General features: G+C 39.3%; 1 protein-coding gene across 1 annotated transcript; it reads right to left on the reverse strand.

The window, feature by feature from the left end:
- Window positions 1-5,336, reverse strand: LOC131236256 (probable LRR receptor-like serine/threonine-protein kinase At3g47570). The gene is made up of 2 exons (XM_058233380.1): window positions 2,574-5,336; window positions 1-690 (listed from the first exon to the last, which is right to left on the reverse strand). The coding sequence occupies exons 1-2, from the start codon at window positions 5,260-5,262 to the stop codon at window positions 248-250; spliced, it is 3,132 nt and encodes a 1,043-aa protein (XP_058089363.1). The 5' UTR covers window positions 5,263-5,336; the 3' UTR covers window positions 1-247.
- Between the last annotated feature and the right edge of the window lie 9,561 nt (window positions 5,337-14,897).

Genomic DNA, 14,897 nt, shown 5'->3' on the forward strand with positions numbered 1-14,897 from the left:
TTAGTACCCAATATTCTCTTTATTCTGATAAGCATTTTCTCTTATTATATTTCTAATACAATCACCCTTTGTCTACAACAAGATATATAAAAGAAAGAAAGAAAAAGAAGAAGAAGAAGAAGAAGAAGAAAACATCTTCCCCTTAGATTCAAACACTAAACAATATATATCTAGAGCTTCTTAAGAAAAATATCAAACAGTTTTATTTTATGTCGAAATCTTCTTCAATGTAACTACTAATCTAATATTAGTAGTTACTGAGGTAAGATGAACCCTCACCTAACAATAGGGGCCTATTTTGTCTCTGTCGGTGAATCCCAACCTCCAGATATAAGTCTCTAATTGCATGCATTTCCATGACAACATCTCTCATCTTCATTCGTTCCTTTGGCGATTCTGCAGAACACAATACACCAATGCTGACCAATGAAACCAAGCAATCATGCATTCTATTTCTCAAATTGTTACGATTTTCACTGTCTTGAATAGCTTCAGTATCTTCAAAGAGAAATCTTGGATCTATAATCTCCATTACTTGTTCAGGAAAAGCCGACTTTGCCAAGCGATGAAGGCTCTGATTGTCTTTAAACATGTCATCAGTTGGGCTCTTTCCAGTGATCATCTCGAGTAGAAGGATCCCATAACTGTATACATCTCCATGTGTGGACGCCTTACCGCCCATCCCATACTCTACGATTTACAAATATCACATATTTAAATGTTAGGCATCTATTTAAATAAAGATAAAAATAGTGGTTAGATATTGAGAGGGAGAAAGGAACTATTTCATTTAAATAATTAACATTTCTGCCTTTTCCAAAATTTAGAATATCTGAGAATAAGGAATTCTACTAAACATATATATTTCTTCAATCTGTGTTATGAGTGTGTGGTTTGTCACAACAAATGGTCCTAAGAAAATATTCTATAAATAGATAAAAAATCCACTGTTTTCACACACATACACAAACAGTGTATCACGGCTAGAGAAATAATCTAGTAACAATTGTTGGTACCTTATTACAGTGTGAATCCATGTGGGGTCCAATCAACCCAACATTTAACCATCGTGTACCCTTGGATATAAGAGGGTCTACTAAGAATCGTTGAGGCCCATCAAATCACCTTCACCATATGATCACCACCATTCACAAAATTAGTGCATGCTGTCAATACCATGCTCACCCGTGCACATATACACCTTTACACTAGTATCATGGGCCCAAAATCCAAACAGTCCATGTGATGCAGGACCCCATCAAACTCCTAAGGACCAATTTTCACCCTGATTCAAAACTTTGGTGGGCCATAGCAAAGAGAGATGTAAATCAAGAGAGGAAACTATTTTCTTTTGCCATGGCCCACCAAAATTTTGGATCAGGGTAAAAGTTGTGTGCTGGGACTTTCGTGGGGTGTTACATCACATGGACCGTTTAGATTTTGAACTCACATCATGCACAAAAAGAAATTTAACAAGATAATCATGATTGTACAAACATATTCAATCATAAAGCAATCCAAATTTAAGTGGGGAAAAAATCAGGACACAAAGCAATAATGCACTATAAAAAAATGAAGTTACAAGAGATGAAATCTTAGCAATCAAAGCTCCAAGAAAAAATGCTCAAACATTTTTTATTAAAAATCCTCTCAAGCCCTTAAACACGTTTAAAGAACCCTAATTTATACCCGAATTTTAATTACACCCTGTATATATATTACCGCAATTGAGCACACTTAAGTAATAAGATCCGGCATATGTTAATTGGCATCAACAAACTCTATTTAAAGAAATATATATGTGTATATATATATATATATATATATATATATATATATATATATATATATATATATATATATATATATATATAGGTACTATGCGCTCGACCTCACGATAAGCTCCCGTGAGGTCGAGCTGTGTGGGCCCCACCGTGATGCGTGTCAACCATCAACACCGTGCATTTGATGGGTCCCCTCTAAATTATGGGATATCCCAAAAATCAGCCGTATACAGAACTCAGGTGGGCCATACCATCTAAAATCATGTGAAGACACCGTTAAAACATATAAAAGCACTTGGTGGGGCCCACCTGAGTTTTGAATGCTGCTGAAACTTGGTCTGAACCCTCATCCAAGTGGGACACACATAATGGATGGGCTGGATTTGCAAACCACATCTCGGTGGGCCCAAAAAATGATTATGAATGTTTTAATGGTGCACGGCCCCTCCCCACTTCTGTATGTGGTGTGGCCCATACAAGTCACGGATTGACTTGATTTTTGAGACCTAGACCCACGATGGAATGGTGCATCTGACTGATGGGGTAGATGTTCGAAACGCATCACGGTGGGGCCCACACAGCTCGACCTCATGGGACAGACTCGTGAGGTCGAGCGCATAGTACCTTTTCCCTATATATATATATATATATATATAATTTAATTTTATCCATCGATTAGATTATTTTATGCATATCATTATTAACAAGCTTCACCATAATATTATTATATGGAAATTACCGATCATTTTGCAAGATGAATGAATTAAAAAAATGGATTGAAAACCTTACTTGGAGGAATATACCCAATCGATCCCTTAATCCCAGATGTGGTAGTTTGATTTTGGGAGAAACCTTCCGCAGCTTTAGAGAGGAACGTTGTTAAACCAAAGTCACCCACGTGGGCAACCATATCATCATTGAGAAGAACATTGCTTGGTTTTAGGTCTCGATGAACAATTGGTATTTTGGAATGATGATGAAGATAATCTAATGCCGAAGCCACATCAATGGCTATATTTAGCCTCTGGGTAAGATTCAAACTCCTCAGTTGAGGTTGTTCATCGACATTTGGATGCAACCACTTCTCCAGACTACCATTAGGCATGTACTCAAACACTAGAGCTTTGAAATCATTGCCATTAAAATCAGTGCTCGAGCAAACCGTTAAGATCTTCACAAGATTTCGATGCCGGATGTTTCTTAATGCTTCACATTCAGCTGCAAAACTCTTAAAAGCTCCTTGCTGTAGGAGGTTGAGTACCTTCACTGCAACAAGTGTTTCAAAGCATTCTAGAAGTCCTTTATACACAGAACCGAAACTTCCCACACCAATTAAATTAGCTAAAGAAAACCCATCTGTTGCTTGAAGGAGATCCGCATAAGAAACTTGTAGCCACTGATTCTTTGTAGAAGATGGAGAAGAAGCTTTCTTTGGAGAATTTCTTCTCCAATAAAGAGCTGCAATGATACACGACAAGAGAATTGAAGATGAAACCACAGTAATAACTGTGACTTTTACTCTGGTAGCAAGAGGTTTTCCTCGTTTCTTGGAAGCTTGCTTAGGGCACCCTTGCAATTGTAGTTCTGGTATACCACCACACAGTTTGCTGTTTCCGACAACTGAAATTGCATTGGCATTTCCAAAGATCCCTCCTTTGGGCACTTCACCTTCGAAATTATTGAATGACAAATTCAAATACCGTAAGAAATGAAATTCTTCAAAATACTTTGGAATCTGCCCAGACAAGTTATTGCGCGAAAGATCTAGCTCTTCGATACCTTTCAAATTCTTTAGAGACTCTGGAATAGTTCCTTGAAACAAGTTGCCATGCATATAAAGCAACTCCATGCTTTGACACTTTCCTAACGTATCTGGAATTTCACCTGATAGTTTGTTCTCTGAGACGTCCATTTCCCGAATATTTTCTAAGTTATCAACTTCCAGCAGGAGAGACCCAGTGAATGAATTACAAGACAGGTTGATTTGAGCTGCGCCGACTTGTTCGAGTATGATACCATTGAGTTTATTTTCAGAAATGTAAAATTTATCCATAAATCCCCAATTTCCAAAACTAGATGGTATGCTTCCATGGAAATCATTTCCATACAAATCAAGATAGCTCAATCGAGCAATATTACCAATTGAAGGTGGGATTTGCCCTGAAAATTTATTTCGATAGAGACTCAAGATTTGCAACTTGTTAAGCTTCCCAATAGCATCTGGAAGAGTACCCGTCATGGAATTCCCTCCCAGATCCAGAAAAGACAAGTTGACGAGATTGTCGATTTCCTTGGGAATGATTCCAAATATCTTGTTTTCTCCTATATACAGAGTCTTTAGCTGTGTCGAGAGATTAGCAATGGAGCTGGGCAACTCACCCTCCAGATTATTATTGTCTGCACCAAAAGCTTTCAGACGGGTGCAGTTGGTCAGTGAAGTAAGGAAGCTCAGGTCATCACCTTCCCTGCTTCCAAGCTGATTTTTCTCGATATTGAAATGGTAGAGACGCGAAAGACTTCCTAGATTCAAAGGCACATGTCCACTAAAACTGTTGGAGCTAAAATCAACAACTTCGAGACTTGAAGCATTGGACAATGAAATTGGCAATGTTCCCGTGAATTGGTTTGTTCCTGCAGCAATCCATTGCAGGTGTGGAAAAGCTAGGCCTAGGTTAGGGGGAATGCTTCCATGTAGCCGATTAGCTGCCACATTAAACACTTGGATGGATGAGAGATTATAAATGGATGGTGGAATCGTACCTGATAACTGATTTGGACCTATTTGAAAAAAGATAATGCCTGCCAATTGACCAAGCTGGTTTGGAATTTGCCCATCAAAATTGTTATATGTTAGATCAAGAGTAGTGAGAGAGGAAAGGTTCCCCAACGAAGGTGGGATGCTTCCTCTCATATCATTTTTTGAGACAGAAAGGAAAATGAGCTTTGACAAAGAGCCAAGCTCGGCAGGAAGTTCTCCTACGAGCTGATTCTGCATGATGTTAATGGTTATGAGTTCTGAACAGTGGCTCAGATTGGATGGAATTTCTCCATGCAGTGAATTTACGGACAGATTGAGATGCTGCAACCGGAATAGACGGTCTATTTCTTGAGGGATTTGGCCTTGGAATTTGTTGTTGGAGAGATCGATCCTTCTCAGGAAAGAGAGATTTCCAATGTGAGGTGATACGTGGCCCACCAAGCTGTGGTCCGTGAGGTTTAAGATGGTGACCCTCTGATGATGGCGGCGACTGCAGGTGACTCCCTCCCATTTGCAGAAATGGAGAGAATCGTTCCATGAACTCAAGATTCCGAGTGGATCTTCGGAAATACCATATTTGAATGCGAGCAATGCGAGTCGATCTGTCTCATTTTTCATTGTAAATACCGAGGGTGGGCAGGGGTTGATGGACGAGAGGAGGATTGCATGGAAGAGGATAAATGACCATAATACCCTGAGATTGGAACGTGGGAATTCCATTATGTGGATAGGAGATGGGATGATGAAGAAGAAAAAACAGGAATGCAGTGATGAGTTGTACTCACCTACGATATTTGTAGCTCGGGTAGCACATGCATATGACGGGAAACGGCAGCGGATTGCATAATAGTGTGTTCACGTCACTAGGTTCCGTGGGTCCCACCAAAATGTATATGTTATATCCAAACCGTCCATCCATTCTGAGAAATCGTTTTCGGGCTTGAACCTGAAACTTAAACAGATCTGAATATCAGTTGGACCACACCTTAGAGAGCAGTGGGGACTGAATGTTAACTATTGAAAACTTAATTGGAGTCACAGAAGTTTTGGATCAATGTGATATTTATTTTTTTACCTTCATCCAGGTCTATGTGACGTTAGGACCAGATTGGATGGTAAATAAACATCACGGTGGGCCATAAGAAGCTTTCAACGGTAGGTTACTACGCTTAGTGTATTGAGTAAACTTTGTGAAGCCTACCATGATTTATGTGCTTTATCCATTCCGTCCGTCCATTTAACCAGATAATTTTAGGGCCTGAACCCAACAACTAAGCATATCAAATGTTAAAATGTACCACACCACACGAAACAATTGAATTGAACATATACCTTGAAAAGTTCTTGGGGGCACAAAAGTTTTGGATCAAGCTTATATTTGTGTTTTCCCTTCATTCATGTATGCATGATCTCATGAACAGGTGGGATGACAAATAAACATCACTGCAAGGCTTAGAAAGGTTCCAATGGTGGAAAACATTATCCCACTATTTCCAGTGGTATGATCCACTTGATCTTTGGATATGCTTCAATTATGAGATCAACCACTGAAATTAGATGGAAAAACAGATGGACGGTGTGGATAGACCACACACATTCAAGGTGGGCTCAACTGAGTTTACTCAGTACCATAAGAGCCTACTAACTCAGTACGCAATCCGATTTCAACGCATACATTATCCCAGAACCTGGTGGCGTCAAATTAAACACCACAGAGGAACACCGACTAGCACTGGCTAATGACCTTCCCACTAGCCAATGGCTAATGGTTGGTGCTATGCGGCCCTACCATGATCTATTTATTTCATCCATGCCGTCCATTTATGTTTTCCAATGATCTTATGGTCTGAATCAAAAAACAAAGTAGATCTAAATGGCAAGTAAACTACATCACATGAAACAATGTTGATTTTAGGCTCACCATTAAAAACTTCCTGGGGCTTCGGATTAGCTGATAATATATATATATATATATATATATATATATATATATATATATATATATATATATATATATATATATATATATATATATATATATGAGAAATGCTCACACACAACTAGTTGGACCGGGTCCAACTAGCTGGGCATTTAATGTGAAAAATTTTCTCTAATGCTAATTAATGTTGAAAATGATCTCTGACTTGGGCGGGCCCCACTGTGGTGTTAATGTAAAATCCACCTTTACCATCAAGTGTGTCACCCCATGTTAGATCTAAGAACCGAAAATCAACTCCATCCATGGTTCAAGTGGACCGCACAATTGGAAATAGTGTTTTAAAAAAAGCTCACCTTTTAAAATAATTATTTTCATGAGGCACACTTAAATCAAGTATGGGCCTGATTTTTGAGTTCTAAGCCAAGATTTTGATGTAGCATCTAATGGTTCGAATGGATTTCACTTACTCATGATCGTGGGCACTGTAAAAATCAAAGGTAGATGTCTCTCCCTCTACTATTCTATTGGTGTGTCCTACCTAAATCAAAAGTTAGTCTGATATTTTCTCTCTAGATGTAGAATAAGATCACACATCTAATGGTCGTAATGGATCTCACATGCAAATCAAGACATCATGGTGGGCCTAGCAACAATAAGGTTAGACAGTCCTCTTCCACCGTTAAGCTTCTTCCGGCTTCCTTATCAGAAAAAAAAAAAAAGAGCCATGTTAGGAAAAATATAAAGAGTGTATTAAGTGCAATCCATTGCTCATGCAACACAGTTTGTTCCTGACCATGTCGCCCACCTTCATGTATGTATTGTATATCCATGCGGTCCATTGGTTTTTTCAGCTCATTTTAGAACATTGATCCAAAAACGAACCAATTATAAGTCTCAAGTGGTCCACACCAAATAGAAAATAGTAAAATTTGAACTTTTACCATTAAAATTTCCTAGGGCCCAACGTAATTTTTTACTTTCCGCCCAATTTATGGATAATGTCACAAACACCTTGACGAAGGAAAATAAAAATAAAAATATATTTCAGCTTAATCCAAAACTTTTGGCCCACAAAAAGTTTTTAATGGCCAATCACCACTATTTCTGTGGTGTGGTCCACCTGAAATATGTATCTATTTCGTTTTTCGAATCCTGTTTTATCGTAGGCCCAGGATGAGGGATGCTCGGAACTGCATATGTACAGGCTGCACCCAATGTACTCCCACTTTTTTGGGAATACTCACCTTTTCTCTCGGGGAATACGAAGAAGTTTAACGGTAGGAGAGAGCTTACCACGATTTTTGATATGGCCCACCGTATCATGTAAGCAAGATCCACTCCGATCGTTAGATATGCAATCTCATTATAGATTTAGAGAGAAAATATAATGTAGATTTGTAATTCATGTGAGCCACACCAATGGAATATTTGCGTGAGAGACATCCACCTTTGATTTTTGTAGGACCCCAATCATGAGCATGTGAAATCCACTCCAACCATTAGATGCGAAAATAAAGGTTAGATGCGGGACTTAAAAATCATATCCATACGTGATTCAAGTGGGCCTCATCAAACAATCATTTTGGAGGGTGAGCTTTTTTAGCATACTGTTTCCAATTGTGTGTTTCATCTGAACTATCAATGGGGTTTATTTTTAGTCCATAGGACTAACATGATGTGACACACGTGATGGTCGGGGTGGATTTTACATTAACAGCACAAAAGGTCCCACTCAAGCCAATGATCATTTTGAAAGCTAACCCAAACAAAGTCCAATTTCTCTTTCCACATTAACTAGCATTAATTAATTAGAACTAGGTGCACCTTCCTTCAGTTCTGTATGACCTAATCAACTGGTTGTATGTCAAATAAACAATAATGTGGTTTCGAGGTTTTTAAGGGTGGACATTCAATCACTTCTGTTTCTTATGGTGTAGCCCACCTGAGATTTAGATCTCCCTCATTTTTGGGATCAATCCATACAATGATCTGAAAAAATGAATAGACAGACCGGATAACAGGTACATCATGGTAGGGCCCACAACATCGACAACGTCAATAGCCAAACCACATACCACCTAGGGGTGCACATTGAACCGGTAGAACCGTGGAACTGGACCGGAACCGACCAAACGGCCCGGTTTGGTCCGGTTCTAGAGTGCAACGGCTCCAATTCCGATTCCAAAAATCAAAGAACCGGTTACATCGGTTCGGTTCTCGGTTTGGGGGTATGTAGAACCGAATCGATCTGTAGAACCAAACCATAAATTTAATCTGTAGAACCGAACTTGGAACCGAGCCAAGAACCCTTTGATTGTTTCCATATTTGACTCATGATTTATGGTTTATAATGTACCATTTAATTATTTTCATAAATGTATTTTTGCACATATAATACAATATCTAAATCGTTCATCAAATGGACCACAACTTGGATGGACATGGACTAAATAATAAAATTAAACATGGAATTGGGCTGGATTATAAAAAGCCCAGAACCATGGAACCGATCCGGAACTGAACCAGTTTTAACGGTTCGGTTCCGATTCTGAATATCCTAAAACCGTTATGAATAGTTCGGTTCCAGTTTCACCCTAGAACCGGACCAAACCGACCGGTGTGCACCCCTAATACCACCCACGTTGCTGGTTTCAGGCGCAGCTAAGTCACGTCAGAGAGTGGATTAGGTGAGACCTGGTCCTCACCCACGGCGCTGAGGCCCTTACCATGAGGTTTCTGTGGGGCCCTTACCACCTCATTCTTCTGTCTATCTTTATATAGGTCGTCATCACTCATTGAATAGTTGAGCATTTTCACGGAAAATTTGAAGAGATTGCATTTAAGTCAACCAATCAAAATTGTGGCAGTTGAAGGTATAATGGTGGTAGTTGGAAGTTGAAAGGAATGGTGGCACATGTGGTATATATGTTGTGACATGTAACACAGATACAGAGTAATTAGAGATAAACAATGTCACATGTAGTATAATGGCACGTGGGGCACAAGTGAAAGATGGATGGTGGCACATGTACCGCACAATATAAGATGACCAGTAAAAAGTTGGCACATGCACACATGCAAGGTACTTTGTACATGTGGGGTTTAAGTGAAGATGGATATTGGCACATGTGGCGTATTGACACATGTTTGAAAAAAATAGAAGATGGACGGTGGAGCATTTGCGTATGTGACACATATGAGGCAATTAGAGATGAGTGATAGCACTTATGTATTTAACAATTAAAAAAGTCATTTTTGTTCAACTATTTCTATAGGAAAATGAATTTCTTAGGAAGAGAGGTGGGAAATTTTACTGATTTTTCAACAAAAGAGGATATGAGAAATGGTGCTTCCCACCAATTCTCACAAAAAAGTCCACCAATAATAGAAATGTGTTTCATTAGAAATGGTGCTTCCTTTCCTTTCATTTCCATGCATCAACACAGGTCCTTGGGCTCATAGGGTGGGAGTTCCATTATTCAGTTGGCTAGTTTTTCGAAGCTTAAATAACAATGAGAGAATTATAGAGTAGATCTTCTATATTTATAGTCAAGGGTTCACTTCTTAACCATCAATGAGTTGCAGGAGGTTAGTAATAATAGAAAATAACATGATTTTGTAGCTATATGTTTTCCTTCATTGGGAGGCTAGTAATAATAGAAGATAACATGATCTTGTGGCTCTATGTTTTCCTTCATTGGGAGGCTAGTAATAATAGAAGATGTTACATGGCCAAGATGGATCAGAAAAGGCCCGGTCGACGACAGAAGTGCTCCGGACCATCGAACCTTAAATCGGGCGTATCTTGCAATCCGGAATGAGTTATCTGACGTAAAATATATGATTTTGGGGTAGAACGAGCTACTGAAGCCAACCCTACACTGGGTTGCGCAGCCCGGAATTGCGAAAAACCTCTGGCTCGAAAAACTTACTATAAATAGTAAGTTTTAGTTTGATTATAACTCTTCATCCGTCGGGCTTTAGGAGTTGCGCCCAACGTGAAAAGAGCTTAGAATAATTAGGAGAACGGTTTGGTGAAGCCAAATAGGACACTTACTATTTTTGGCCGAAAACCTTGCGCACTAGTAGACATCACGACCGTCTATAAATAGTAAGTTTACTATTTATAGTAAGTCGCGGATTCTAAGAGTTTGAGTTGTAGTTTGATTCTGATTTCTTTCCCATTGCTTGGTACCCCTATTTAAAGGGTTGTGAACTCGTTTTTATTCATCAATTAATCAATTTCGAATTTATTAGAATTTATTTCTATTTTCTGCTTTCTTTCCTCGTGGATTCGAGAAGTCTCTGTGAGGAGTCCAGAGAAGCTCCGTGGATTCGGAGTAGTTATCCTCATCACGTTCATCCCTGCGTTGGGAGGCTAGTAATAATAGAAGATAACGTGATCTTATGGCTCTATGTTTTCCTTGAATGGGAGGCTAGTAATAATAGAAGATAACATGATTTTGTGGCTCTAAATTTTCCTTCATTTTCCATTTCTTTTTCGTGGGATAATCCAACTTTCCTTATTATTGCATCAAAATTGTTAGCGTGACTCCCAAGGCATCTGGGAACTGTGATTTGTGCTAGCGTGGGGGGAATGACTATATGTTGATGAGATCCAACCCGTCGGTCAGGTGTGCCACCCTTCAGTTTGGCCCTGATCTGAAAAATTAGGCCCATCTTAAAGTCATGTAGGACACATTCCAGCAAAATGTTAGGAAGGGGACACCCATCTTTAACCTTTCCAATTATGTGGGTCCTTACTCTTGCTCGGGTGGTAGACTCTCAGGAGTTTCAACTCCCAGTCAAGGGTTCGAGTACCCATAGGTGGTGAAATTCCCCTAGCGTGAGTGTGTGGGGTGTGTGTGTGTAAAAAATTTTTTTAAAAAAAAAAAAAAAACCTTTCCCATTATGTGTGGGATGCATCGTGGTGTGCATTTCCCACTGGATTCATTGGAGGCACTCCACCTAGATGAAGGTATGCTCCACAAATAGGAAGCAGATTCGGTGAGGCCCTGGACATCCCAATATTTGGGCAAGGCCGATGTGTGACATTGGCTGAGTAGGCACTCGGTCTAACCACATTCAAACGAGCTTTGCATGTCCCCATCTCTGATATCAACATCTGCCCAATTAAATCTTACCACGTCATGACCTTATCATGTTTGGTGCCTCATCCAATCCACTTCCCCAAAAATAATGCAATTTCAAAAATTATTTCGGCCACACAGTATGGATTTAAAGATTTCAAGCAAGAGTTTACACTAATCACTAGGATGCGGTCTCAGTTGAGTTCTGGACTCCCCTGAATTTTGAAATCCATGTTGAAAAATGAGGTGCTATATCTGACTGACCGAGTGGATCACATGGCGCACGTTCACACCCGGGGTGGCACTCTACTAACGCAAGTCACACCCCGGTGTCCCACCTCAATGGATGGATGGGGTAGATCACATGCACATTCCAATGTAAATGTATGGTATCTATTGGAACATTTTTATGATACATTGAGATGTAAACACACACAATCGTTATGTTTCTTTTCCAATAAACGCCAGCATCCGATTGAATTGTTAATATGATTCATTCTACAAATAAGGACAGTGATATTGTTTACTAGTATTGTGTGCCTAAGATCTCTAGATAATGGCTTATAAATTAGCAGTCATGAACTCAATTGCGTGGCATGGATGTATGAATTTAAAATTTCCATCCATGGAACGCAGATTGAAGAGGGAATTGTTATATATAATAGAGCTTGAAGCACCAAAATATGGTGAAGCCATGTGGTAGAGTGATGTATTTGTAGGGTCTTCCCTACTGGCAATGCCACCAGTTGGCTCACATTTTAAAAATAAAACCCATGAGACATACCTATCTTTACTTCTTCCTTTAAAAAAAAAAAAAAATGTTCATCCCATGCGTATTTGACCGTACACTGTATTTGTTTTCCACCATGTATTTAATGTTGGGGAATCATAAAAGTACATAGAGTTGAATCAAGGAAAGTACTACCAATCTCACAAGTCCAAACACAAACAATTTAAATTTTACGTGAAAAAAACCACGACAAAAAAGCGATGAGTAATATACTATATAAAAACAAAAATTACAAGAGAGAGATTACTGATTCGAACAAGCCTCGATCTACTCCACAAGCCCAAGCTATGCCCTCGAAATCCTTAGGAACAAATTAGAAAGCCTAAAACACCTATTTCTCTATCCAAATTCTGATTACATGCACTATATATAGCATAATATAATATCAGAATCGGAATAGGAAACAAATCCCGCACTTCTGCAATTCTGAGCACGCACTCGACTTCAGGTGATGCACTGCGCAGTCTATCTGCGCAGCTCTGCGTACTAGGGCTGGAATGCTATAGCTGTCTTACGCAGACAGCAATTTGAGTTGCACTAGGATGCTACAATGTGGAGCGTGGGAGAGAGAGTTGTGATGGGTTTCAAACTCTCTCTCCACAGATTCTATAAAAGAGAGCTGGGTCCCCGATCCTACACCACAGCAAAAATTCGAGTCTCATCTACTGATTTGCAGAAAGGGTGTGAAGGAGAGGAAGATCCTAAGCTCTAAAGGAATTCTGGTATTCTGGTGTTCTTATCCGGCTTCCATGGCGGCGTCTCAGCTAGGTAAGCTATCTGAACCCCTGATCGTCATGTCCCATGCACAGACAGATCCGTGGGCCTATTCCGCATATAAATTAAGTCCCACAGTTGGTATCAGAGCCATCTGTGCATAGGTATGGATGATCGAATTCAGCTATTATAGATTCAATTCGATTATTAGGGTTTTCCAAATTGGAACCCATATCAGCAATCAGCATATTCGAATCCCATATCAGATCAACATCAGGATTTTTCGAATTCCTGAAACAGGATTTCGAATCCCAAATCCAGATTAGGGATTTCAGTTCCAATAGCCCTAAAATCTGAGATTTTAGATTCGAACCCCTAAATGCAGACATCCGATTAGGGACTTTTGATCTAGTAATTAGGGATTTGAACCCCAATTACAGAATCCAGAGTTAGGGATTTCGAAATCCCCAAATCCGGTTGATTAATTAGGGATTTCCGAAATCAGATCCCAAAATACAGATTAATTAAGGATTTCGGAATCCAGATCTCCAAATATAGTTTGGGAAATTTCGGATCAGACGCACAAAATTCTTCTCGTTAGGGTTTTCCATACCCTCACCTGTGTCTTCAAAGAAGGCAGTCGTGGACACCCTATTCACCGCCGGAGTTATGCATCATCTTTGACTCCAGCAGATCTGAGGTTCCAACCTTCATTCATGGCCGACTGGATCCTTGTATCCACCATCTTCCATCTATGGCGGCGTCTCAGCTAGTTGTGTTCTTCCCTGGCCGCGGTGGCCATCATCGTGACTGGAGATTCTTCTCGTCGGTCTGTGATGGATGTCGGAGCAGCAGCAGCGGCGGCTGTTTTTTCGAACAGAAACAGCAGCAGCAGCGGCTGTTTGTTTTCGAACAGAAGCTATTAGAGGTAGGGATTTAACCTACTCGAATTTTTGGGTGACGGGTTTGCGGACCGGATTAAATGTTAGTCAGGTCTACAATTCAGGACCCGAACCGGATTTACTATGATCCAATATTTCAATAAGTGGGCGCTGACATCATTCAAGGCCCATTGGTTCGATAATCTGGTTCACTTGATAACATTCTGATATAATTTATTATTTTTTTTTTTTGGCCTGGATCATATATGGGTTCAATCATGAGCGTAAAATCTAACTCATTCAGGAGGATATGGACCATTTATTATGATCTGACCATTTATTAGTTTGATCAAGAACTTTCATCTGACTTTTAACTCATCTGTTCAACTTATGGACGGCCATACATAGATCTACCCATCAAATTTATTCAATCCATACTATCTGTCCATCATTAGAATGTCAGGAGCTCGATTTAATTATGCTCATTTGAACAAGTACAGATCAAATAAGAGTCCTGATTCAGTCCTATTATTTGCTCATCACCCATATTTAAGTATTGATATGGACCGTTGAAATGTAAGGTGTGAAACATATTTATATGTTTCACTTAAGGTCCCTTTATTTCCAAAAAGGTCAGTATTAACTAACTTATGGGCCGCATCGGACTAATTAAGATATAATCCATAGAGAGGCAGGATTATAAGACATCGTTAGTGAGTTGATCTTATAATTTTGACTGCTGATTAAGTGTCCAGTGAATTAAATGTTTTTAATTAGTTAATTGTAAGTTTTTAATTGTTAATTTTTAATTTTAACCATTAATTTATTTTAAACTATACTTGATGAATATCCACTAGTTAATTAGAACTGTTGATCTATACATCCGTACCTTAGCCAATACCCTAACTGATCAACTCACTAGTGGATATATAATTATGAAA

Source organism: Magnolia sinica, unplaced genomic scaffold (genome assembly GCF_029962835.1).
Source record: "Magnolia sinica isolate HGM2019 unplaced genomic scaffold, MsV1 ctg348, whole genome shotgun sequence".
Lineage (NCBI taxonomy): Eukaryota > Viridiplantae > Streptophyta > Magnoliopsida > Magnoliales > Magnoliaceae > Magnolia > Magnolia sinica.

Coding starts and splice junctions, on each gene's coding strand:
- LOC131236256 (XM_058233380.1), bottom strand. CDS start 5,262: ATGGAATTCCCACGTTCCAATCTCAGGGTATTATGGTCATTTATCCTC. Junction 691..2,573: donor GATTGGGTATATTCCTCCAA/GTAAGGTTTTCA, acceptor TGTAAATCGTAG/AGTATGGGATGGGCGGTAAG.